This window comes from Budorcas taxicolor, chromosome 19 (genome assembly GCF_023091745.1).
Source record: "Budorcas taxicolor isolate Tak-1 chromosome 19, Takin1.1, whole genome shotgun sequence".
NCBI lineage: Eukaryota > Metazoa > Chordata > Mammalia > Artiodactyla > Bovidae > Budorcas > Budorcas taxicolor.
The window spans coordinates 28,178,903-28,205,353 of record NC_068928.1 but is presented as its reverse complement, the minus strand read 5'-3'; the positions used below and the strand labels follow the sequence as shown (position 1 = coordinate 28,205,353).

The following is a 26,451-nucleotide window of genomic DNA, read 5'->3' as shown; positions in this document are numbered from 1 at the left end:
GCGATGACTCAGGATGCAGCAAGGGGCCACGACATGCACAGAGGACCGCATCCAGCACGCCCTGGAGCGCTGCTTGCATGGGCTCAGCCTCAGCCGCCGCTCCACCTCCTGGTCAGGTAGGTTCCCAGGGAGCAGGGGAGGAGGCGCATTGAGGGGTTGCAGGGAACGCTGGGCCAGGCCCGGGCCGGCAGATTCCGGTTCCAACCCTGTCTGTCTGACTCGGACCTCACGTAGGCAGGTGCTCGGCCGTAGGGCACCTGACGGAGAGTTGCCCTAGGTCAGGGGGCTGCCGTTTCTCCTCTCCCCCATGGTGTCTTCTTCATCCTCTTCGGGTGCTGGAAGCCTACCTCCCTAAGGTCTGCTTAGACACTCAGCTGCTGATTTCAAAAGAGCAGCTAAGACTCCATGAACAGCCCTCCCCAGAATTCTCCCATTTTACCTGATTTCTAGTTCTCTCCAGAGTCTCATCCTTCTCTTGCCCATAAAACAATGAAGAATCTTGGCAGACCTTCAGAAAGTAGGAGTTCTCTATGTCACGTGATCCCCAGGACAGAGAAACGGGGGTATCTATAGACTAGGGCAGTTGTGTCTCCAAGGCTGGTGCCTAACTCTAATATCTCCTTATGCTCTTAAAGATTTTCCCTATCTCACTTGCCTCCCTAACTACCCTATGAGATAGACATCCGTGTACCTTGAATACACCTGGTTCCTTCCTACCTCAGGATCTTTGCACTTGCTGCCTGGTATTTTTCCCTCAGAACTCTGCAGATCTGGCTCCTTCTCATTCAAGTCTCAGCTCACACGTCACCTTCTCAGGGAAGCTTTCCTTGGCCTTTGGAGTTCAGCAGATCTGACTTACAGCTGACTCTCATGGGCTGTAGGAACTTGTACAAGTCCCTTAGCCTCTCAGGGCTCAACTTCCTTGCCTGTAAAATGAGAATAATAATAGCAGGAACCACCTTCCCAAGGAGAGGATGGGAGACTCAATGGAGGTGATGTATGAAAAGCCTGCCAACTTATAGGTACAGTTTTTGTTGTTCAGTTGCTCAGTTGTGTCCTGCTCTTCGCAACCCCATGGACTGCAGCACACCAGGCTTTCCTGTCTTTCACTATCTCCTGGAGCTTGCTGAAACTCATGTCTAGTGAGTCAGTCATGCTATCTAACCATCTCATCCTCTGCTGACCCCCTTCTCCTCTTGCCTTCAGTCTTTCCCAGCATCAGGATCTTTTCCAGTGAGTTGGCTCTTTGCATCAGGTGGCCAAAGTATTGGAGCATCAGCATCAGTCCTTCCAATGAATATTCAGGATTGATCTCCTTTAGGACTGACTGGTTTGATCTCCTTGTTGTCTAAGGGACTCTCAAGAGTCTTCTCCAGCACCACAATTCAAAAGCATCAATTCTTTGGTGCTCAGCCTTCTTTATGTCCAACTCTCCCATCCGTACATGACTAAAGGTACACAGTAGGTGCTCAATAAATGGCAGTTTTCTTCCTTCTGGCCTCGCACCCAGGTTTTAAGGAGACTAAGTTTACAGAATTGAGGGGCCATTGTTAAGTTAAAGAATGCAAAGATGTCCAACTTTGGCAAAAGTTACCAAAACCTGTGACCATAGGAATGCAGCGTCAGGGCCTTCAGAACTTTGGAGGGAGCTCAGACACAAGAGGGAGCCACTTGGGCCTGCATTGCTCTTTTCCCCCTGTCTCACACACACATACACAGGCCTCCATGACCGCCTCTTTAACTTGGGGGTTTACCCTTACTGACTGCAGGGAAGCAGATTGACAAACTAAGAAAAGTCTGGGGAAGTTACAGGGTGACAAAGTGCTAATTGTCACTTTTAAAACAGAAATGAATGGTGCTTCCCCTTCCCAGGCTCCACCACCTGGTAGTCCCGGGAGGTCCCATGGCTGTCACAGACTCAGCCTCGTGCCCTGGGATGGAGCTTGTGGGGCACCTGTCCTTGTTCCTCCAACTGTCTCTGCTCCTGTCCCCCTTCCCTGCATCTCAGAGGTTGTGGGCAGGCTGATCCTCTCTGGAGGGACAAGGAGCAGAGTGGTGGCCTGTTCCTTGGCCTCTAAGGGGGATCCCAGCCCCTCTGTGTCACTTGAACCTCCTGTCTCCTGGAAGAAGCTTACTATTATCTAGATGGGGCCTGATAGGGTCCAGTGTGTTGGTCTAGAATTTTCTGAGACTCTCCCATCAGAAGGTAATGCCCCAGTGCAGCCCCAGGAATGCCCAATTCTCTCCAACCCTGAGCTGACACATAGCCTCTTCTCCCTTTCCAGCTGGGTTGTGTCTGAACTGCTGGAGCCTGCAGGAGCTGGTGAGCAGGGACCCGGGCCACTTCCTTATCCTCCTGGAGCAGATCCTGCAGAAGACCCGAGAGGTGAGGGCTCGGCTTGGCTTTGAAGGGTGGCACTGGGTCGGCCTTGTAGAGTCGAGAAATAGGTCCCCACAGGGCTTCCCTGGTAGCTCAGTGGTAAAGAACCCGCCTGCCAAAGCAGGAGACATAAGAGATGTGGGTTCAGTGGCTGGGTCAGGAAGATCCCCTGGAGGAGGGAGTGGCAGCCCACACCAGTATTCTGGCCTGGAGAATCCAGTGGACAGAGGAGTCTGGCAGGCTACAGTCCACAGGGTCGCACAGAGTCGGACACGACTGAAGCGACTTAGAATGCACGTTCTGAAGGTCAGTTCAAGGGTGCCTGGACTACCAGGGGGCTTGGAGGCACTGGAAGCCTGAGTTCTCTGCTTCAGCGGTACTTGTGGATCTAAGTCCTCAGGAGAGGGACATCGTACTTTCACTATGAACGCGTGCTGTGTGAGCCAGGGGCCCAAGTTGACGCTGCTTCTTAAGACAGACAGTGCTTTTATGTCACAGGTGGCGCTAGTGGTAAAGAACTTGCCTGCCAGTGTAGGAGACACAAGAGACTCCAGTTCAGTCCCTGGGTTGGGAAGATCTCCTGGAGAAGGAAATGGCAACCCACTCCAGTACTCTTGCCTGGAGAATTCTATGGACAGCGGAGCCTGGCAGGCTACAGTCTGGGTCACAAAGAGTTGGACATGACTGAAGTGACTTAGCCCACCCGCTCCTTATAAATCAAAGGATTGACTACAAAGGAGAGAGGAATCTCTGCCAAATTCCTTTCCTCGAAAAGTCCCATGAGAACAAAAACACAGAAGTGAAAACTGATCTGATTGGAGAAGTAAACCGAGACCTCCTCTAACTGTTCAATGTGCATGCGTGCTCAGTTGCTCGCTCAATTGTGTCCAACTCTGTGCAACCCCATGGACTGCAGCCTGCCAGGCTCCTCCTATCCATGGGGATTCTCCAGGCAAGAACACTGGAGTGGGTTGCATTTCTTCCTCCAGGGGATCTTCCCAACCCAGGGATTGAACCCACGTCTCCTACATTGCAGGTGGATTCTTTACCACTGAGCCACCAGGGAAGCCCAACAGTTCAATAAATAGGCTTTTATGACTTAAAGAAGAGTAGGTTTAAAGCTGGTTTGGGCTAGACTTCCAGAGCAATCACAAGTCCCTACGGAGACTTGCTTTTTTGTAAGAGTTTCTTTTTTAAGTTTTCATTTCTTTCTTCTTTTAAGAAAGAAGAAAGAAATACATGACTACGTTAAAAAACACATGTCTTTCTCAGCTGGTTTTTTACCTGTAAGAAGAAAGTTTTGGTTCATCAAGACACCCACGGCCAGTTCTGCCACCACCATTTACCTGATGCTTTCCCTGGCCACAAGCAGACCAGCTTAGAATGGCTAAACCACCTCGAGGCTGCTTATCTTATGAACCAAAAAATAAAGGAACAACCACTGTGTAGCAATAGGGGACAATTTTGTATTGGGCTGACCAAAAAGTTCATGTGGGTTTTTACAGAAAATCCCAAGTGAACTTTTTAACTAACCCAATAGAAGGGGCCAGCTGAGCAGCAGATGTGCTGGACACATAGTCTCTTCAGGGTAAAAGAGAAGGAGAATTCTAAATTTCATCCTGCTGACATCACCAGCCACAGCAGAGGTGGTGTGCCTTTCTCTGCCTCTTCAACCCCCATGAATGCCACAATGACTGGGGAGACCACTAGCATTTTAACCAAAGAATTCCAAATCATGTGTATATATGTGTGTTTATGATGGAGTGGGTGAGCTCTATCAAAGAGATGACTCATAAAAGAAGAAACAGAACTTGTAAACAATATGGAAAATGTTGCCTCAGTTATAATAAAATAAATGCAAATGAAAGCCATAGCGACACAGCTTTTGCCTAGCAAATTTGCAAAAACTTTGAAATAACCCTTGCAGGGAAAGGCATGGTGAAACTGGTACTTTCATACATACAAGGTATTATAAATGGCAAAATTCTTTGGGAAAGCAGTTTGGCAATATATTTCCAAGATCATAAATATGGTTATAGTCTTTGAACCATTGATTCTACTTCTTGAACTCTGTCATAGATAGATAATCCAAATTATAAGAGTGTGCACAGAAGTTTTCATTGCATGAGTACTTAGAACAGCAATACATAATTTCAAGTGTATAAAACAAAGCTAATAAATTATGGAGCTCTACCAGAAGGAGTATTATACAGCTAATAAAAATGATGAATAGTACCCAAGAGAAGAAACAAAATTTAATACATTATAAAATTTCAGGGAGTTCCCTGGTGGCCCACTCGTTAGAACTCAGTGCTTTCACTGTTCTTGCCTGGGTTCATTCCCTGGCTGGGGAACTAAGATTCTGCAAGTTGCAGGATGTGGCCAAAGAACATGGAAAAAAATTATTTTCAACTTTTTTAATCCAGAAAGGAAAAAGTTAATGTTTGTAATTTATGTACATTAAAAAAAAAATCCATTAAATTGGGACTTCCCCGGTTAGGACTTTGCCTTCCAATTCGGGGGATGCGGGTTTGATCCCTCATCGGTGAGCTAAGATCCCACATGCCTTGTGACCAAAAAAACAAAACATAAAAAAGGAACCAGAAGAAATAATATTATAACAAATTCAATAAAGACTTTTTAAAAACTCCACAAAATTAAAAGATCAACAACAAACTGGAAAACATATATACAACACAAATAATAGATAACTGTGTAACCAGGAGGGGGATAAAGGTGGTCTTAGAGATGATGTAGAAAGACAGAAATCCATTTATCATACTGTATGTAAAAGACATGAAGTGTAAAAATACATACCCAATGATTACAACTTTGCAAAGGAAAATACATAGAGAAACGTGGTGTAGGGAGCGGTAAGTTGAAATATTAGCCGTGGCTAAAGGGGATATTGAGGGATTTTTTTTAACTTTTATTTTCTGAAAGTTTGTCCTGTGATTACTTTTCACTTAATGGGTTGTGCACCCCATGAGTGAGCCCCTGCCCATCCTGTCCTCCACACAGGTCCAAGAGAAGGGCACCTATGACCTCCTGGCCCCTCTGGCCCTGCTGTTCTACTCCACTCTCCTCTGTGTAAGTTCCCGGATGGGCCAGCCTTGGGGGCTGCGGGGGAGGGAAGGGAAGAACAGCCTCCTGTGGGGGGAGCGGCGGGCAGAGCCCTCACAGCTCTGAGGATAAAGGTACAGCGAGAGAAGCTGTCCACCGATGACACTGCAGATGGGTGTTACCCCTCTGATGGCTTCAGATGACCATTTGAGAGACCTCCAGTGACTCCCCATGGACACCATCGTGTCGGGACTATCTGGGGACCCACGGAAGGGATGCAGTCACAGCCTGGTCCCAGTCACAGACAGGTTCTGCTAAGAGATGTGGTGTCCACCTCCTTTTGTACCCCCAGTGGTCAGTTCCCCCAGTGCGGTCACCCCCTGTTCACCAGACCAGTGGCACCAGATGACTCCATGTACATTGAGTCAGTCCACTTCAAAGAATAAACATTTGCCTCTCATGAGGATATTTAAATAAAGACGATTTAGCCCTGAAGACCATTCCGTAGCAGCAGTGGCCCCATTTACGATGACCTCCAAGGGGACAGCTTTTCAGAATTTGGTAAATTGTTTCGTTTGGTGAAAGCCAGGCCCCTGTCGTAGAGACATCCTTGGGCACCATCTCACCTGGCCGTCTGTAACTCACTTCTTGTGGGTAACTTTCAATTCTGCCCGCCTTCTCCCTGGGACACACTGCTGCCAGGAAAGGTGTGCCCTTTGTGGAACATTCCAGAAAGAAGCCAGGTCTGCCCTGGAACATCAGTGAACTTTTTCTCACCCGGACTTCTCTGCCTGCCGCTCCCTCTCCACCCCAGACGCCACACTTCCCGCCAGACTCAGACCTCCTTCTGAAAGCATCCAGAACCTACCACCGATTCCTGACCTGGCCCGTTCCTTACTGCAGCATCTGCCAGGAACTGCTCACCTTCATCGATGCTGAACTGAAGGCCCCAGGTGAGTATGGAGGTGGCCAGCACGTGGGGCAGGGACCCTATAGGTCCGGAGATTCCCTGCCCTTCTGAAACTGGGCTAGGACCCTCCTCACCTCGTGTCCCTCAGCTTATCTCTGTCCATGGCCCGCCTCACAACCTTGGAGTCCCTCTTCATACAGCACTCGTGCTCCACGTCTACATCAACACCAGAAGACTGAAAGCTATGAACACCAGCAGGAACTCCAGGAGGAGTTCTCAGGGGGAGCTGAGCAGAGGTTCAGGTCAAGGAGACCCCATCTCATGGCTTGTGCCTCTGCTCCGGTTTGCCAAGGGATTGGTCTCTGAGGTTGCCCAGCTCAGACAGAGAAGCCGCCACAGTGTTGACAAGAGGCCCTTGTTTGTTCTCTTTACCCCAGAGCAGATAGGGGGATATATGTGTGATGGACTAGGTTCTGGCCAGGGAAGGTGGCTGGTGCCAGGAATGAACAGGCAGATGGACACCATGACAGTGTGGGTGAGTGGTACTCAGGGTCCTTGAGAAACTGCAGGTGCCATAACACAGGGGTCCCCAACCTCCAGGATTTAATGCCTGATGACCTGAGGTGGAGCTGATGTAATAATAATAGAAATAGAGCACACAGTAAGTGTAATATGCTTGAACTGTCCTGAAACCATCCCCCCGCAATCTGTGGAAAACTTGTCTTCCATGAGACCGGTCCCTGGTGCCAAAAAATGGTTGGAAAGGGAAAGTGTTAGTCCCTCAGTCGTGTCCAACTCTATACGACCCCATGGACTGTAGCCTGCCAGGCTCCTCTGTCCAGGGCATTCTCCAGGCAAGAATACTGGAATGGGTTGCCATTCCTTTCTCCAGGGGATCATCCCAACCCAGGGATTGAACCGAGGTCTCCTGCATTTCAGGCAGATTCTCTACCATCTGAGCCACCAGGGAAGTTCAAAAAGAGTTTGGACTTTCACCAACATGGAAACAAGGTCTAACAAAGCTATTGTAAGAGCAAGAAAAATGTAATCAAGTACAATTTACTGACAGGTGGCCCCTCATTTGAGTAATTCCTCATATCAGTGGCTCAAAGGAGTAGTCACTTAAACATCCTAGTAGATGCCTCTGAAACATTTGATAAAATTCAGTATCTATTCTGAATAAAAATATCTTGGTTTAAAAAAAAAATTCAATATCCATATTCCTGATATTCAAAGCCCCTCCAATATGTGGAAACTATTAATATATGGAAGGGTCCTTCATAAGGTAACAACCCATAGTGAAATACTAGAAGCATTTCTGTTATTAACAACTTTCCTCTTTGTGCTTATAAGATTTTGCCTATGCAAAAAGACAAAAGTAAGGAATATTTCCTCTTCCAGAGAAGATAAAATTTTAATTCCGCAGAGTTCAAACAATTGGTTATCTGTCAAGACTGTGAGAATCACCCAAAGCAATGTCAAACTAATAATCAGGGAGCTAAGAGCTTTTTCATATAATAGCATCAACTCGTAAGAAAACATAATGGGGAAAAATAATTTACAATAGCAACTAAAAATATAAAATAAATAAAGAAATGTGAATAACCTACACAGAGACAGCACACTTTACTGAAGGATGAAGAATTTAAGAGACTTTGTTGGATTGAATCAATATTGTAATAATATCCAGTATTATGGAAATAAATGTAACCGTGATAAAAAATACCAATATCTTTAAAATTTTGACAAAATAAAGTCTATTGAACAGAATAAATGCTCTACAGTGGCATTTATTATGTATTTATTTCTGTATTCTTAGGGAAAAGTAAGAAAGGAATATTTCCCTACTAGGTCTTTAAAAGTACTATAAGGCTATGGCTATTAAAATAGTACAGTTGTTGTTATAAGAATAGATAAATTAATGGGATGAAATAGAATGTCTTAGAACAGATTAAGTGTATAAAAATGTATTATATGACAAAGAAGCATCCACAAGTCAGTAATGAAAAAATTTGTCATTTAATAAATGGTATTAGGATAATTGACGGACTGAGAATTGGACAGGTTAAAATTCTATCTCAAAAAGCATTGAGTGCTAGTGCAAGCATAAAAATATCTTTCAGATGGATTAAATGTTTAAGTGTGGAAATCAAGACCATGAAAGGAATGAAAGAAAAATAGGTTATATGAGCCTGGAGTGGAGAACAGATGGCAAATGTGTCCCCCCACCCAAGGCACAAATAATAAAGGGCTAACAGATTTGAGAGCATGAAATGAAAGCTTCTCTATGGCAGAACCCACCATAAATGGAAAGTAAATAACCAACTAAGAAAAATATTGGCAACGAACAATATATCAAGCCCATGAAGAGTTCTTTTGTCAACTGAAAAAATAAGCAAACACACCAATGGAAGTATCGATACAAGGATATGATTCAAGCACATCCAGAAAGAACCAATAACAGCTGAGCTACACCCCTCCAGAATATTTACCCTCACTAGTAGTAAAGAAAATCCAGAGCTAAATAGTGAAGACACCTTTTTCCCCTATCAAATTGGTAAACCTAAATATAGGACAAAAATACCAGTGTTGCTCAGGAAGTGGGACGGGAGGGTGTCCTCTAAAGCATTAAAAGTAATTATCTTTTCACCCAGAAATTCCGTTCCTAGAAGTTTATAACCTGATGAATAATTATGGATGTTGCAAAGGTCTAGCTACACAGGTGTTCATTGCTGCATTCTTTTTAATAATCTGCCAATTCCAAAAAACCTAAATATCGTACATATTAATAGTTGAATATATTGTACCAGAGTCATTTGGTGGAATCCTACTCGGTCATTTAAAATGAGATCATAGGGCTTCCCTGATGGCTCAGTGGTTAAGAATCCACCTGCCAATGCAGGAAACGGGTTTGACCCCTGATCTGGAAAGATCCCGTTCTGTGGAACAACTAAACCTGTGCGGCACAACCACTGAGCCTGTGCTCTAGAGCCAGGGAACTGCAACTGCTGAACAGCCTATGCTCTGCAACAAGAGAAGCCTCCACAATGAGAAGCTAACGCAGCACAACTTGAGAGTAGCTCCTGCTTGCTGCAACTAGAGAAAGCCAGAGTAGCAACAAAGACCCAGCATAGCCAAAAATAAGTAACTAAGTAAAATGATATCATAGAAATAAGGTTACTGAGATGAAAAGACGTTTAGTAACTTGTTGAGTAAAAAAGCAGGCCCCCAAATACTATGTGTGTTGTAATCCTATTTTTTGTTTTATTCTTTTGAATCTGTATATGCCCCAGGCTCTGTTTAGTACCTAGAGTATCTAAGTGTCTGATCATGGGCATTAAATACACACAGAACAGATGTGCTGAATCTTATTCCCTAGTAATAAATGGACCCTAGAAAGCTCCAGACTGAAGCTTTATATGAAAAGTGCTTTGGAGAAATTTATGACTTCCCTTCCCAATTGATCATCTCATTTGTCTGCCCCCAACCAATGAGGTTGGGCTTGATTCCACCACAGAGCTTCCCTCGTGGCTCAGACAGTAAAGCGTTTGCGTGCAATGCAGACAGACCTGGATTCGATCCCTGGGTGGGGAAGATCCCCTGGAGAAGGAAATGGCAACCCACTCCAGTATTCTTGCCTGGAAAATCCCATGGACGTAGGAGCCTGGCAGGTTACAGCCCATTGGGTCACAGAGTTGGACAGACTAAGCGACTTCACTCACAGCCAATCAGGGGCTTCCTAGGTGGTGTCAGCGGTAAAGAACCCGCCTGCTAATGCAGGAGATGTAAGAGAAGCGGGGTTCCATCCCTCTTTTGGGATTATCCCCTGGAGGAGGGCATGGAAACCCATTCCAGTATTCATGTCTGAAGAATCCCATGGACAGAAGAGCCTAGAGCCTGTCAGGCTATAGTCCATAGGATCACAAAGAGTCTGACACCACTGAAGCAACTTAGCACATAACACAATCAGCTTATCCATCTGCCCAACCAATCAGCTAATCTATCTTCCTCCAACCTATCAGCTGATCTGTCTGCCCAACCGATCAGCTGCCGTTACAGTCACTAAGGGCCTGGATAGGTACAGGCTATGTGTCCTTCAGTCAAAAGCTCCGCACTACATGAGCCTCACTTCCTGACAGAGGCTCACATGGAAGAATCAAGAAATCAGGGAGGCTCTCAAGAGAATGGTTGGACAAAGGCAGGTGCTGAGGCACATGATAAACAGACAAGTAGGCCAACTTCGCTTTCCAAGGCACCCTAAATGAACAAACCAATTTAATCTCTTTCATTCCCTTCCTCCTCACTATCCCCCCAAACAAACAGATCTAGATTGCTTCTGGGCTTCTTGGTGGTGACCAGAATTCCTTTAATGAGAAGGCAAAGCTTTTCTTCTTTTCTGTAACAGGACAGAAAGGATTTAAAATGCAAATGTCCTGGCAGGACCTTCAGTCTCTGCCTAAGATCTAAATGACATTCTTTTTGATATGGGTCCGGGGGAGGGCTGTCACCTGCGTGCAGGGAGACCGCTTCCCAATTTCAAGTGGAACCAGCTGGCTGCCCTCTTGCCGCCCGCACGCTATGCCTTGAGATGTTTTTGTGGGCAACTGAGCAGGAACTCAGCTCCCAGCAGCCCCCAGCAAACAGATGTGAAGCTGAGAGGCGGGCTGTGGGGAGGCCCAGACACTGGGACCCGGGGTTCTATTGGGGAGAGGAGAGCCAAGCAGAGCAGCAGCTGGAGATGGAAATGGAGTGAGAGTCTTTGAACTCAGAGCAGTGAGGGCTCGTGGAACCCTAGCCACTCACTGCTGAGGGTCTTCCCCTGGATCTTGCCCCTGGGAGCATATGAGGGCTCAGGTATGCTGGGGACCAAGCAAGTGCTGGAGGGGGATGCTCAGGCCAGGCTGCCCATGCCAGCAACGCCTCCTCTTCCAGGGGAAGCAGAACCGAAATAGGAAACCGTTTGCTCTTGCCAGACAATCCTTTTCAAACAGTTAAAAAGCCTCAAACTCAAACAGATGCATAGTGAGCCTGTGTCAAAGACACATTCCAACTCTTACTGAGGGAACTAGCCAGGAAGGTGGGAGAGGCGGTTTAAAGGAGGGTGTCAGAAACTGAAATTAATTTCTCATCTAAGCCACGAGAAGATGGTAGAATTAGATACAAAATTAGTCAACATCATATAGGAGAATGAAACATCATACAGTGGGGAGAAAACCCTTTGACGTTATCTTTTTTAAAAAATGTTTCATTGGAAGATAATTGCTTTACCATATTGTGCCGGCTTCTGCCATACATCATCATGAATCAGCCATAGGGATACATGTGTCCCCTCCCCCTTGAACCGCCCTCCCACCTCCCATTCCATCCCACGCCTCTAGGTCGTCTGTCACAGAGCACTGGATTGAGCGCCCTGTGTCACACAGCAAATTCCCACTGGCTATCTATTTTACATATAGTATATATTTCCATGTAATGTATATATTTCCATGCTACTCTCTCCATTTGTCCTTCCCTTTTCTTCCCACACCGTTGCCACAAGTCTGTTCTCTGTGTCTGCATCTCCACTGATGCCCTGCAAATAGGTTAATCAGTGCTGTCTTTCTAGATTCCATTCAGTTCAGTTCAGTCGCTCAGTCGTGTCTGACTCTGCGACCCCATGAACCGCAGCACACCAGGCCTCCCTGTCCATCACCAACTCCTAGAGTCCACCCATGTCTCTTGAGTCAGTGATGCCGTCTAACCATCTCATCCTCTGTCCCCTTCTCCTGCCCTCAATCTTTCCCAGCATCAGGGTCTTTTCCAATGAATCAGTTCCAATGAGTCAGGTGGCCAAAGTATTGGAGTTTCAGCTTCAACATCAGTCCTTCCAATGAACACCCAGGACTGATCTCCTTTAAGATGGACTAGTTGGATCTCCTAGATTCCATACACACACGTTAATATATAATATTTGTCTTTCTCTTTCTGACTTACTTCACTCTGTACAACAAGCTCTAGGTTCATCCACCTCATTAGGACTGACTCAAATGTATTCTTTTATATAGCTGAATAATATTCCATTGTGTTTATGTACCACAATTCCTGTATCAATTCATCTGTTGATGGACATCTAGGTTGCTTCCATGACATTATCTTTTATAGTGAACAAAAAGCACTCATCTCACATCCACAAGTAAGCCTCTAATTTCATAGAACCTGACCCCTCATTAATATTAATAGCAAGTAGTAAATTCAACCACATTAGCTTCTTCTCCTTAACCCTTAGGTGGCCTAGTTAGAAAGTGCTATGCTGTACTATGCTAACTCACTTCAGTCGTGTCTGACTCCGCCGCCCTATGGACTGTAACCCACCAGGCACCTCTGTCCACAGGATTCTCCAGGCAAGAATCCCGGAGTGAGTTGCCCCAGCCTCCTCCAGGGGATCTTCCTGACCCAGGGAGTGAACCAGAGTCTCCTGTGGCTCTCACACTGTAGGCGGATTCTTTACCGCTGAGCCACCGGGGAGGTCCAGTTAGGAAGTGCTTTGGTGTAATTTGGTGAAGGCAGGTGGGTAATAGTTTTGCCTCACTGCTGAGTAGCTCCACCCCCAGTAACCCAGCTGAGGGAGGCAGTAGGGGGAAGGGGAGACCAGGCACTGAGCTCTGTGCGGGAGGCTGAGGCTGCATCACTTGGTGGTTACCAGTACTTGGCACGAGACCATCTTGGGGTTCCTACAACTCTGGAGCTGTGGGGCCTTTGGCAAGACATTTCACATCATAGGAGCCTCAATTTCCTCATCTGTAAAATGGGAGGATAGTCGTGTCTCCCTCTCAGCAGTCTGCGAGGATAATGCTGGCCTATTTTGATTTCCCATTGCTGGCGCAGGAGGGTTCAGAGTGGTTTTATCTTAGTAGGTGGATCCTGGCAAGGTCACAGGGAGAAGATGACAGGGACTTGGTGAGCTGGGCCCTCCACCCATGCAGCCTTGTGGAGTCAGTTGCCATGGAGATGAGTGAAACAGTTTATCCCACTTTGATGTGGCTGGGTGGCAGAGGAAGTGGGCAGGTTATCAAGCCTGCGGACCTCCCCCTTCTTCCTGACTCCACCCCCGCCATAGGGTCGCCCACTGCCTCCATCTGGGTGGCAGGAAACCTCACGTCAGTACTTCCGGGTCCCACCCACCACAGCCCGCTTGGATTCAGCCCGCATGTTTGTTGAGTATTTACTCTGTGCCTGCCTGGCTGTGCAGAACACAGCACTTGCCTGCTGAGAGTTGGTCTGTCATCCTGATGGGTGACAGTGGGCATCATATGTGTGAGTCACGCCTCAGTTTTCAAAGCACCCAGACCTCCATGATTGTATCACCCAGCCCACAGCCCTGCAGAGTATGAGGGAAAAGCAGCATTGCTCCTGTTTTGTGCATGAGACGACTAGGACTCAGAAAAGTTTGATGATTCTTGCTTTAGCTATTAAGTCAAATGTGAGAGCAGGAACATGGGCTTTTGGATAACAAAGAACTCTGCTCTGTCACTTATTAGCTGATGACGTTGGACAGGTTACAGAAGCTCTCTGAGCCTCCTGATCAAAAGTAGGACTGTGTTCATAGCAGCTGTGTTGACAGTAGCCAAGACACGGAAGCAACCTAAGTGCCCGTCAACAGATGAACAGATAAAGGAGTGTGTGTGTGTGTGTGTGTGTGTGTGTGTGTGTGTGAGAGAGAGAGAGAGCCATGGCTGCTGTCCAGGGAACCCCAGAAGGAAGGAAAGCATAAGAGGAAGCCAGTAGCCAGGAGTGTTCGTGTCAGGGTACGATGTGGGTCAGGAGGAGGAAGCCAGGATCATCTCCTGGGACAGCCGTGTGGCTAAGGCTGAGCCTCCCCTGCCTCGTGTCAGCCCTGGGGACTCTGCCTCACGATGACCAGGCGCCATGTCGTGTCCTCAGCATGGACGTTCCATAAGAATGTCATTAACGTGGTGCCAGTTCCTGCTTGGTGACACCAGCAGTGATTGTCACTCAGCCTCTGTCTTCTTTGTCAGCTGTCCTATGCAGAATGGCCATTTCCAGTTATCACTTTAGAAAAGGGAAAGGGGTGGTGGAGGGATAATTTAGGAGTTTGGGATTAACAGTTACACACCACTATATATAAAACAGATAAACAGCAAGGACCTACTGTGTAGCACAGGGAACCATATTCAATACCTTGTAATAACCTATAATAGAAAAAACCTGAAAAATATATATATATAAAACTGAATCACTTTGCTGTACACATAAAACTAACTTAGTGTTGTAAATCAACACTGCTGCTAAGTCGCTTCAGTCATGTCTGATTCTGTGCGACCCCATAGACAGCAGCGCACCAGGCTCCTCCGTCCCTGGGATTCTCCAGGCAAGAACACCGGAGTGGGCTGCCATTTCCTTCTCCAATGCATGAAAGTGAAAAGTGAAAGTGAAGTCGCTCAGTCATGTCCGACTCTTCGCGACCCCACGGACTGCAGCCTACCAGGCTCCTCCACCCATGGGATTTTCCATGCAAGAGTGCTGGAGTGGGGTGCCATTGCCTTCTCCAAAAATCAACTATACTTCAATCAAAAATTAATAAATTTTAAAAAATAAAAAGAAGGGAAGCTCAGTTGGGTAAACAAAGCTCAGTTATGAGGGCACTCCTGTGCCTGGACAAGGCATTTGCACTTCACCATGGCTGCCCACCATCAGCTCCCACTCACCAGGACACATCCCTTGCCCATATCGGGGGACCTTTTTGATTTCCTACATGTTAAGACCAGACACAGAACCACCTAGGTAAGTTTTTTTGTTCAGCCCTGAGCCAGTCTTGGTCTAAGTAAGACCGTTTCGGAAAGTTGTTCGTGTCTGCTGAGTTGTCCAGGGAAGACGGGTAAAGGTCAAAGAGGAGAGAAGCACCCATTGCCATGAGGCTCCCCAATAAGTGGAGGTTCGTTATCAAGAGAAGCCAAGGAAGGGGGATTTGATGGGTGTCTTTGGGGGAGGGGTAGAGAGTTTCAGCTGATGCTGTTGGAATCTGGGCTCTTCAGCACTTGCCAATCACTCTGGAAACAGGACCCACTAACAGAACATCATCAGCCAACAGCAGCTCTCAGCTAATGATGCCATAATTCCCAAATGTGATTGTTTGTTGTTTACTCACTAAGTCGTGTCCGACTTTTTGCAACCCCATGGACTGTAACCCGCCAGGCTTCACTGTCCATGGGATTTGCCAGGCAAGAATACTGGAGGGCGTTGCCATTTCCTTCTTCAGGGGATCTTCCTGACTCAGGGATTGAACCCATGTCTCCTTCTTTGGCAGGCACTGGCAGGCGGATTCTTTACCTCTGAGCCACCAGGAAAGCCCCTAAGATGAGCAGGTGGAGAAACAGGATGTTAGAGGATGGTCCTTGTCCTGTAGACTAAAGAGAACAGCAGGCTTCAAGGATAAAGTGGCCCACAGATCCTCCTGGACGGTGGCCCCAGCCTGGCCTGAGTCTACGGGGGCAGAACAGGGCGGCGGGGCTGTGGCATGACAGATCAATGGGGTGTGGGTTGTCTGTTAAGAACACTACATGGTATTTAAAATAGAAGTGTGGACAGATCAAGAGAAGACTTTGATGTCTGTGTGTTTTGGAGTCTGGGAGATTGGAGGGCAGGGAAACATGGGATGGCCAGGGACATTGTTGGGGTTGAAGGGGCAAAGAGGGGACTTTTCTCTGTCATGTCTGTAGGAGGCCACTAGGTGGCGTCCTGAGTCCTGATAGTCATCACCTCTGTTTCAGGGACTTCCCTGTGGAAGTAGATATAACATTAATATCTAAACATGTGACAATTACATAAAAGATACATCAAACAAAAGGCACCGAAATCAAAGAAATCAGATCTCAAGTTAGAATAGCACAAATTGGAAATGTTTGACCACTTACAAAACAAAAGTCACAGCCCTCTGCTTACAGCCGTCTCTAACCCCAGTCGTGGCTTTGACTCCCCCAGGAGGCTGCCTTCTGCTCCAAACTCTCACCCAGTCCACGCCCAGCAGGGTCCCTGTGAGGCTGTCCAAACCCTAATGAGGGGGACTGCCTGCCCCCACCCTCCGCCACCAAATCCCAGCCCCCTCGGTGAGAAGAACCAGGTGTCGTGGAGTCTCCTCACCGTGGTTGACACGGCACCGAGTACCTACTTTCCAGCTACAGAACTAAGCTTCAGGGGAAAAGGGAAACCTTGGCTTGTTTCTTCTCAGCATCTTTGAATCAGGGAGATGGAGAGATGGATGATGCCATGAAGGAAGGCTAGGATGGGATCCGTGGTGCAGACTCAGCCGCAGAGGAGGACAGCGCCAGGCAGGACCGCGGAATACTGAGGGTCCCCCGAGGCAGGGCCGGGATGCTGAGGGAAGGCGGGGGTGGGGGGGTGGGGGTGGGGGCTGCTGGGGCCACGGCTCAGCTGCAGGAGGACGCCGGGACCTGGAGAGCTGGCAGAATCGGTGCCAGGTGGGCAGCGGGAGGCCACTTCAGGGTCCCTAGTCTCCTCCCTGGGTGCCCTGCCCCTCAGTCCCTAAGGAGTGAAGCTTTGCGGGTTGGGTGGGGCCACGGAGGGGGCTGGGAGTCAGACTGTTAGAGGCCCTGGAGGCCAGGGGTCTAATCTTCCCCGTGTTCTGACCTTCATCCGGGAACTCCCAGTGCCAGCACCTCCAAGGAGCAGGGCCATGACTGATGAAGGAACAGGTAAATTCATGAACTGCTCTTTTGGGTTTTTTGGCCACAGGAATCTCCTACCAGCGACTGGTGAGGGCCGAGCAGGGCCTGTCCACTAGGAGTCACCGCAGCTCCACTGTGTGAGTGCTATTGGGGAGGAAGGAATGGCAGGGCGAGGGGCAGGGGCGGGGGGTGGGGGGGGTGATGTTTAGCGCACTGGCTCATTTTTCTGCGCTAAGGGTCTTTCATCAGATTCCTAAATGGGTCTGAGATTTTAAAACAAAAATAATTACCTGCTTTGGTTATGCTGAACAAGCACACATTACCTTTCTTTACCCCTACTTTTCAGATGAGGAAGCCAAAGGTCAGAGAGGGCAAGTAACTTCCCCAAGGTCACACAGCTAGTAAAAGTCTGAGCCAGGATTTGAGCCTCAGTCTTACTCAAAAGCCCAGGCTCTTTGTATAATGTCTTTCTGCCTGTCAGTAAAACGGCATTTTCCAAACTTTCCTGACCAAGACCTATAATTTAAAAATGTATTTTATATGAAAACCTGATACACACACATAGAGCTGAGACAAGTTTTAGGAAAGAAAAGTCACCTTCTCCCAAGCATGTTCTAGTTCAATTTCATTTCAAAGGCAGTTCTGGTTAGGACTTCCTGAGCTGATTTCATTACCCACGGCCTGCAGCTGGAAAAGCGTTTGAGAGGAAACCTCTATTCTGAGGGCCCTCCAGCAAGCCTCCAAGCATATGGGTGCCTGGAGACCCCAGCCTCCACTGGCTCAGAAATTCCAGTCACCCCAGCCCCTTCCTATCCTCAGTCCCAGGGGTTCACAGCACATTCACTGAGCACATATCATTTGAGTTCCTTCTTGGTAAAAACAAACAGAAAAGCAAGTGGTAGATTTTAAGAGAGAGAGAAAGGGCAGAAAAAATGTCTGGTAAAGAAAGGTTGGTTAATAAGCAAGCAGAATTCCGCCAGGAGGGCTGAGGCAGGTGGATGATGGACAGTCACCAACAGCTTCAAGGCACTTCCTGAACCCCAGGTAGTGCTGCAGGAGTCCCTCCATCATCCAGTCCTCCTGTTAAGTAAGCCTGTGAGAGAGGTATGCTTTAGATCCAGGAACTGAGGCGCTGAGAGAGGTTCGTAGAAAGAGCTCACAGCCAAGTCATTCTCACTGTGGTTAACAAGCCTGCAGAGGAGGTGCAAGCGGTGAGGCCTTGGGGTGGCTGGCCCGGTCATGTGTAGAGTGGTGCTTAATGCATGTCCATGAGGGCATGATCCAGCAGTCAGTAAAGGAGGATGACTCAGTGGGGGACTACTTACTTGAGCCTGATCCCTTTTTCTTACAAATAGAGAAATCAAAATGAGTTTCTCCCTAAACTCTCGGGAATCTGACACAGCCCCATCCCGTCCCTGAGTTCTGACCCCCAGGCCAGCTCTGGGACAGTCGTCCACAGACACTGGCAGAAGGGCCACCTGCCTGGTGCTTCCTTGTGCTGTGTTTAAACACTGCAGGACTTGTGAGGGAACAAGCGTGAGCAGTTCACACTAACAGCCTTCACAGGAGTACCGCTGCTATGGCCGGTGTGTGTTCAGTCCTTCCGTCGTGTCCGACTCTTTGTGATACTGTGGACTGTAGCCTGCCAGGCTCCTCTACCTACTGGATTTTTCCACGCAAGAATACTGGAGTGGAGTACTTTAGAGAACATGCAGTGATTGGGGGTTGTCGTGGCTGAAGTTCAAACAGTCATGTGTTAACTGAGTGATTGATCCTTGAGGTTCATGATTCTCTTAATATTTGAGTATGTTCAAAATGTCCATAATGCAGACATTTAAACACTGGCATCAGGAGGGAACCCAGGGGCCGATCTCACCTCCTGAGATGGACCACATTCTGCCGGTGGGATGTGTATCTTTCTCAATATACCTACTTTCTGAGTGCTTTCACTCAAAAAAAAAAAAAAATAAGAGTCCAGGGGAAGGAAGGTGGGGGTTGGTGACTGGATGCATGCTCTCTCCACCAGCCCAGTGCTGGCCTTCATGATGGCTTTGGTGGTCCAGTTTCTGAGACTCCGAGCTCCCAGTGCAGGGGCCCAGGTTCAATCCCTAGTTCTCTAGTCAAGGAGCTAGATCCCACATGGAGCCAAATAAATAATTTAAAAAAAAAAAAAAAAGAGAGGGCACCCTCTGCCAGAAGAGGAGTCAGATGCAGCCCTGACTTGCTCCCCTTCCTCCTAGCAGAAGCCACCTCACACCCGACCCTTGACTTGAGGAGCACACGGGCTGAAATTTCAGGCCACATCTCACAGCATGTGGTTGCCTTGCTGCCCCCTCCCCAAAATGATCACCTGGCCTCCAATCACCTCCCCTAAAATACAATCCTTTATTGTGTCATTTTGTACCTGTTCAGATGTCTTGTAGGAAAATTTTTTATTAAAAAAAAAAAAAGAAGGTAGAATTTATCTGTGGAAACGAAGTTCAGTTTTTAAAAGGTCTTTGTAAAGACCAGCTGAAAACTGGTCAAAAGTAGGTGGTAAGGTTTCCCGTTGGAACTGGGACCCCCAAGGCACCGGCTCTCCCCTGGCCTCAGGTCCCGCCTGGGCTGTGAGAAGGCCTGGGTGTCAGAGGGGCCGACCCCAGCCCGAGTGGGCTCTGTGGCGTCCCCACCCCTGTTCCCCAGTGCCCATGGCTGGTCCTCTGTCCCCAGCACTGTGCTCTTGCTGAACCCATTGGAGGTGCAGGCCGAGTTCCTCGCCGTGGCCAACCAGCTGAGCACGCCCGGGCCCTCACCGCACAGCACCTACACCACCCTGCTCCTGCACGCCTTCCAGGCCACCTTTGGGCCCCACTGCGACCTGCCGGGTTTGCACTGCAGGCTGCAGGTATGTGCCTGGGGCCCTGGGCTCAGCAGCGCCCCCTCCCGGCAGAGGTTCTCTCTACAAAGGCAGAGTCTGCCCTGGGCTTAGCAGCGCCCCCTCCCGGCAGAAGTTCTCACTACTCCCTTTTGGAGCCCGCCAGAGTACACTGGCCCCCCTCACCTTGAGTGAGGTCGCTGGAGCACTGACCTCGTTGAGAGGTCTCTGTTCTGCTGGTTCCTAACCTGGATGGGTGGAACCAGGACCGAGGGACTGAACGCAGCCTCCGAGGGTGGCGTGAGCTGGGTGGCACAGGCATGAGCTTTACACTGAACCTGGCACCCTGGTGTCTAGGCTGAGCTCTGGGACCTGCCGGCTGTGCGGCTCCCCCTCTCTGAGCACTGACATTCTGCCCCCTCCTGCCCCAGCTCTGCAAGGCTCTGGGCCTTTCTTTCTGACCATTTCTGGAGAAAGGGGGCTGAAGCGGGGCCTAGCTCGGTGGTCAGTAGTGGGTGGAGGCAGGCAACGAGGCCAGGGAGAGACAGGTCACTGGGAGTTTGAGAAGTTGGGCAGCCAGGCCAAGGTTCACGGGCAAGCCTGCCTACCCCCCTCCCCTACCCTGGCTTTCAGTCCAAGACCCTGGCCGAGCTTGAGGACATCTTCACGGAGACGGCAGAGGCCCAGGAACTGGCATCTGGCATCGGGGATGCTGCCGAGGCCCGCCAGTGGCTCAGGACCAAGCTGCAGGCAGTGGGAGAGAAAGCTGGCTTCCCTGGTGTCCTAGGTGAGGCTCTGGGGATAAGGCCCCATCCCCCCGTGGCTCCATAGCTGCCCAGGCAAGCAGCCCAGCTGGGCCTGCTCCGTATAATCACTCAGAGACCCAGATTCTCCAACACCTCCTGCTCTGCCATCCTGAGGGCATGGTTCCCCTCTGTAGGGTTAGGGTTTGGCTGCAGATTGCCACAGGGGTGGTGGTGGGAGGAGGAAAAGGGAGGACTGATCGAGGGCACCGGGCTGCATTTGAAGACAACACAGAAGCTGCACATACCCCTCTGAGCCCCCTTTGTCACATGGCCCACCTTGTCCCACCTTGTCTCTGGGGAAAGTCTGTTACAGAGGAAGGGACTCCTGGTGAGCTGGTGCCCTCGTTCTCCTGTTTGAACCAAAGGTTCAGAGCCTAAGACTTGGCCACAGTCCCACAGCTCACAGAAGGGCGTGGCTTCTACCCGGTGGGCTTGAGAAAAGCCCCCTGACTGCAGGTCAGGCATCTCAGCTTCCAACTCAGACTCAGCCCACCCGGCTGTTGGTCCCTCTCCCCACTCTGGTCTCTCCTCCAAGACGAAGAGGGGTCTGGGCTGGCCTGTCTCAAGGTGCCGGCCCAGCCCTCACCTCCTGGCCCTCCCTCCCTGGCTCCTCCAGACACCGCCAAACCCGGCAAGCTGCGCACCATCCCCATGCCCGTGGCCAGGTGCTACACCTACAGCTGGAACCAGGACAGCTTCGGTGAGCAGCCCGCTGGGCTCCCCCCTGGTGCCCACCCCCCAAACTTCCAGAGCTGTCTTCCTCTGCAGTGGGCCTCCCAGCTGAGCAGGCTCTGAGCAGAGCAGAGGGCAGGCTCTGAGTCCGGGGCTGGCTCCCTGCCTTCTTCCCCCCAGCGTCGTTCTGTCTGAGTTGGTCACCCTTCCCAGGGTTGTGCAGGAGGGGTCCCAGGGCCTGATGCCCAGACGGTGTACCCCGTTACTCCCGGCAGACATCCTGCAGGAAATCCTGCTGAAGGAACAAGAGCTGCTCCAACCGGGCATCCTAGGGGACGACGAGGATGAGGACGGGGAGGAGGAGGATGAGGATGAGGACGAGGAGGAGGAGGACTTGGACAGCGACAGGCACTGTGCCGAGAGGGACTCTCTGCTCTCCACCAGCTCCGCAGCCTCCCGCGACTCCACCCTGTCCCTTGCCTCGTCCCAGGCCTCAGGACCCACCCTCCACCGCCAGCTGCTGACCTCCTTCGTGTCGGGCCTGTCGGACGGCATGGACAGTGGCTATGTGGAGGATAGTGAGGAGAGCTCCTTCGAGAGGCCCAAAAGGCCTGGCAGCCAAGAACGCCGGGGCCACCGCAGGTCCGGACAGAAGTTCAACAGGATCTATAAACTCTTCAAGAGCACCAGCCAGCTCGTGCTTCGGAGGGACTCCCGGACCCTGGAGGGCTGCCCGGACAGCACCCTGCCCCTGCGGCGGGCCGGCAGCCTCTGCAGCCCCGTCAGCCCCCTGGACGGCCCGAGGCCCGCCTCCCGGGCCCAGCGCTCACGCTCCCTGCCACAGGCAAAGCTCAGCCCCCCGCTGCCCGGCTGGCTCCTGGCCCCCGCCTCCCGCCACCAGCGCCGCCGCCCCTTCCTGAGCGGGGACGAGGACCCCAAGGCCTCCACGTTGCGAGTCGTGGTCTTCGGCTCCGATCGGATCTCGGGGAAGGTGGCCCGAGCATACAGCAAACTGCGGTGAGAGCTGGAGCTGGGCCTCCATCTGCCCTGGGCCTCCATCTGCCCTGGGCTAAAGAGGGGTGGTGCTGGTGGCATCTGGGCTCGAGGACTGGGGTCCCCCAAGGGCCCAGGGTCTCCCTTCTCACTATCTTCTTCTCCACAGGCGGCTGGAGAGCAACCGTCCGCTCCTCACACGGTTCTTCAAGCTCCAATTCTTCTACGTGCCCGTGAAGCGGAGCCAAGGAACTGGTGGCTGCACCAGCCCAGCTTCTCCATGCCAGACGTCCTCCCTCCCCGCAGACTCCCCGAGGCACCCCAGCCCTGCAGTACGTCCCCAGCCCCAGGCCCAGCAGGGTGGCAAAGCAAGGAGACATGAGCAGGTCCCAGATCCCTGGAGGGGGCTGGTCGGAAGTCAGGAGCAGCAGCTACCCCTGTTTATGAGGCACATCCTCCTGGGTGGGCCTGGCTCCCAGGTGTGCTCCCTGCCCTGCATGTGGTGATGGGGTGGGAGGGGCATGGACTGAGGGTTGTTAGACCTCTCCAAGGGCAAGGGAGAAGCTTGGGATGGGACAGCGGGTGCCGTGCAGGGCCACAGCGAGGGTGGCAGGGCAGGGCCAGGGTGCCAGGTATGACTGTCGTCCCTCTCCAGGAGCTGGGCGCAGCCCCCTGGGGCGAGAGCACCAACGACATCTCCCACTACCTCGGCATGCTCGACCCCTGGTATGAGCGCAACGTGCTGGGCCTCATGCACCTGCCCCCCGAAGTCCTGTGCCAGGTGAGCTGCCCCTTTCCGGGGTGCAGAGGCTGGGGGGCCCCTGGCTGCAGTCACCCAGTCTTGCTTTGAAGGCCCTAGTTTAGGGGGTCCAGCTGGAGGCCTCCCTGGAGGGCCAGGGCTCCCTCGTGATCGAGCAGGGAGGCTGGGTGGAAGCAGGGCTGAGCTGAACCTGGGGCTCCAAGGCCCAGGGAGGGGGTCTCGATCCTGGGAGGGAGGGAGGGGCGCCAGAAGGATCCAGGCGTCTTAGGCCTCAGCCCCCACTCCTCAACCCCCAGCTTCGACCAGCTTGGAGGCTGGAGAGGAGGGACGGAGGCAGGCCGTGGGTCCTCCCCAGCTCTTCCATTTCCTCCCCGCATCTCACCACCCCCGTCCCTGGCCCTGCCTGCCTCTGGATCTGTCTCCTTTGTGTGTCGTCCTCTCATCCTCCCCCTTCTCTCTCCATCTCGGGGCTCCCCCCCACCCCCAGCAGTCTCTGAAGGCGGAGTCCCGGCCCCTGGAGGGCTCCCCTGCCCAGCTGCCCATCCTGGCCGACATGCTGCTCTATTACTGCCGCTTCGCTGCCCGCCCGGTGCTGCTACAGGTCTATCAGACCGAGGTAAAGCCTGTCCTGCCACTCCAGACTGGCTGCAGGGTCCCCCTCCGCCCACCCCCGGCAGCCCTGTGCGGGGGGCGCCTGGGAGTCCCTCTGGGAGGTCCACGCTGATGCCCGCCCTCCTGCCCACTCCAGCTGACCTTCATCACCGGGGAGAAGATGACAGAGATCTTCATCCACTCCCTGGAGCTGGGTCACTCTGCTGCCACGCGTGCCATCAAGGCTTCAGGTGGGTCCTACCTGAGCCCCTGTGGAGGTGGGCCAAGATCCAGGGGGCCCCTGGGGAGGAGGGGTCACAGGGTAGTGGGGCAGGAGGGACAAGAAAGGGGTGGGGAGGCAGGGCCCCGGGTCTGTGAGGGCCTGGAAGGGAGAGGAGCAGAGAGTCTGTTTGTGTGCACAGGTCCTGGCAGCAAGCGGCTGGGCATTGACGGTGACCGGGAGGCCGTCCCGCTAACACTACAGATTATCTACAGCAAGGTGAGCGTGCTGCTGGCCTGCCCCTCGGGTCTGCTCCCCATGCCACCTCCCCAGAGCCAGCCTCCTATGTACTGGGCCCAGTCTATAAGCTGGACGGCCATGGCAGGCTGCCAGGGCCCTCCAGGATGCTAAGAGAATGGGGAAGGAGAGGCAGTGGACCTTGCCCTCTCCCTCTGCCTCCAAAGCTGCCCTCCCCCGGGGCAGTCCCCCTCGTCAGTGTGCTTGGGCACCCGGATTCTGGGCTGGGGGTGAGGATGGAGCAGAGTTCAACCCGGTCATCAGGCTGGCCCGTGGACCAAACCAGTGACCTGGCAGCTCCTCCTGGGCTCCACAAGGTCTTTATAGGGGTCGCGGGGCTCTTGGTGAAGAAGCTGGCTGACGGGTGAAGGAGAGAGAGCTGCCTGGGTGTGCCGGTGGCAGGCGGTACCCTGTGGCTGGCGGGTCTGGAGCTGAAGGCACCAGGCACCGGGGGCCTGGGGCTCAGACAGTGTGGCTCTGCTCCCTTCCCAGGGGGCCATCAGCGGACGCAGTCGCTGGAGCAACATGGAGAAGGTCTGCACCTCTGTCAACCTCAGCAAGGCCTGCCGGCAGCAGGAGGAGTTAGGTGAGGGGGTGGGGGTGGGGGCGCAGGTAGGGGGACCGGGAGGTGGGGTGGGGCAGGGGCAGGGTAGGGATGAGGACAGGGAGGTGGAGGACCGGGAAGTGGAGGTGGGGGACAGGGAGGTGGAGGTGGGGGCAGGCGGTGAGGGAAGGGACAGGGACACGGGTGGTCCTGAGCCTGGCCTGAGCCGCCCCTGCCCTTCAGACTCTAGCACAGAGGCCCTGACGCTGAACCTGACAGAAGTGGTGAAAAGGCAGAACCCTAAATCTAAGAAGGGCTTCAACCAGGTAAGGGCGCCCCCTCCTCTCCGCCACCCCCTCAGGAGACTTACCGAGCACGTGTGTGTATGCATGTGTGTGTCTGTGTATGCATGTGTGTGTCTGTGTGTGTCTGTGTCTGTGTCTGTGCGTATGGGGGTGGCGTGTCCAAGGGCTGTGCTGGGCCGTGTGGGTGAGAGGAGAGGCTGGTAAGGGGTGTGCGCACGTGTGGGGGCTCTGGGAGGAGGAGGTACCCTTGCACCTGCAGAAAGGCTCTGTGGGCTTTCCCGAGTGGGCTCTGTGTCAGCGTGGACTCTGTGTCAGGGAACCGAGGCTCTCATGATGCAGGCAGTGGGGTTTTCCTCCCAGAACAAATGCTCCTTTTAGACTCAGGAAAGGGCAGAGGCTGGGAGGGAGTCAGGGCCTGATGGAGGCCGTGGGCCCATCCTCTGTGTGCCCCCACCCCTTGGACCCAGGTGGGTGGTTCCAAGGGGAGAGGTTGCCGAGGGCTGGCAGCTCCAAAGGAGAGGAGGGGGTGGACAGGGCTCCAGGTGACCTGGGCCCTCTTTGCAGATTACCACGTCGCAGGTCAAAGTGGACAAGGTGCAGATCATCGGCTCTAACAGCTGCCCCTTTGCTGTGTGCCTGGACCAGGACGAGCGGAAGATCCTGCAGAGTGTGGTCAGGTAGGAAAGTGGGGGCCCCTGGCCCTGCTTCAGCACCCCTACCCCCGACCCTGAGGCCTGGAAGGAGCTGGAAGGGTGGGACCCTGCCCTGACACCCACCCTGCCCCACAGGTGCGAGGTCTCGCCCTGCTACAAGCCTGAGAAGAGCAACCTCTGCCCCCAGCCCCAGAAGCCCTCCCACCCACCGGCGCAGGGGCAGACCACGCCTGACCTCTGCTCCCTGCTCTGTCTGCCCATCATGACCTTCAGCGGAGCTCTGCCCTAGCCGTGCGGCACCAGCCTGGACAGGAAGCCCGGGGGCAGCCTTCTCGAGGCTGCCTTTTCCTGGGAGGGCCTGGCTCCTGGTGGACAGCTGAATGGCCCTGTGCTGGGTCAGGGTCCCCGCTGTGGGCTCTGCAGCAGACAGGGGGTTAATGGTGCCTCAGAGCTCTGTTTGGGAAAAAAAATAACAACCAGGCATTAGGGGGAGGGACTTGTCCTTACAGCCCCTCAGATTCCTCAGGTAGAGAGGAGAGGGATGAGTGAGCCGATCTCTGGAGGCCCTGCCCTCTAGATGGTCTAGGATCCTCTCTAGAAGGAAGATCCGAGGCTCTGGTGCTCTGGGGGGTGGAGGGATTAGGGCTCCCTCTCGACCCTTGGCCAGGCCCTCCCCTTACTTTGTCAGAGACTTGTGGAGTGGGGGGGCCTTTGAGTCTGG

The 26,451-nt window shown here is 52.0% G+C and overlaps 1 protein-coding gene across 1 annotated transcript; it reads left to right on the top strand.

Moving 5' to 3' along the window:
* The first annotated feature begins 13 nt into the window (after nt 1–13).
* PIK3R5 (phosphoinositide-3-kinase regulatory subunit 5) lies at nt 14–26,019 on the top strand. Its single transcript, XM_052658380.1, has 18 exons — nt 14–116; nt 2,286–2,386; nt 5,402–5,470; nt 6,258–6,396; nt 17,103–17,172; nt 19,745–19,919; nt 20,523–20,676; nt 21,312–21,395; nt 21,643–22,384; nt 22,530–22,692; nt 23,016–23,141; nt 23,608–23,736; nt 23,869–23,962; nt 24,134–24,210; nt 24,721–24,814; nt 25,016–25,098; nt 25,642–25,754; nt 25,866–26,019. Exons 1-18 carry the CDS (start codon nt 14–16, stop codon nt 26,017–26,019), a joined length of 2,670 nt encoding a protein of 889 aa, XP_052514340.1.
* The last annotated feature ends 432 nt before the right edge of the window (nt 26,020–26,451 follow it).

Excerpts from the sequence above, each read along its gene's own strand:
- PIK3R5 (XM_052658380.1), top strand. The coding sequence starts at position 14 with ATGCAGCAAGGGGCCACGACATGCACAGAGGACCGCATCCAGCACGCC. Across the intron at positions 5,471-6,257 it reads TCTACTCCACTCTCCTCTGT|ACGCCACACTTCCCGCCAGA; the intron begins GTAAGTTCCCGG and ends TCTCCACCCCAG. Across the intron at positions 23,963-24,133 it reads GCGTGCCATCAAGGCTTCAG|GTCCTGGCAGCAAGCGGCTG; the intron begins GTGGGTCCTACC and ends TTGTGTGCACAG.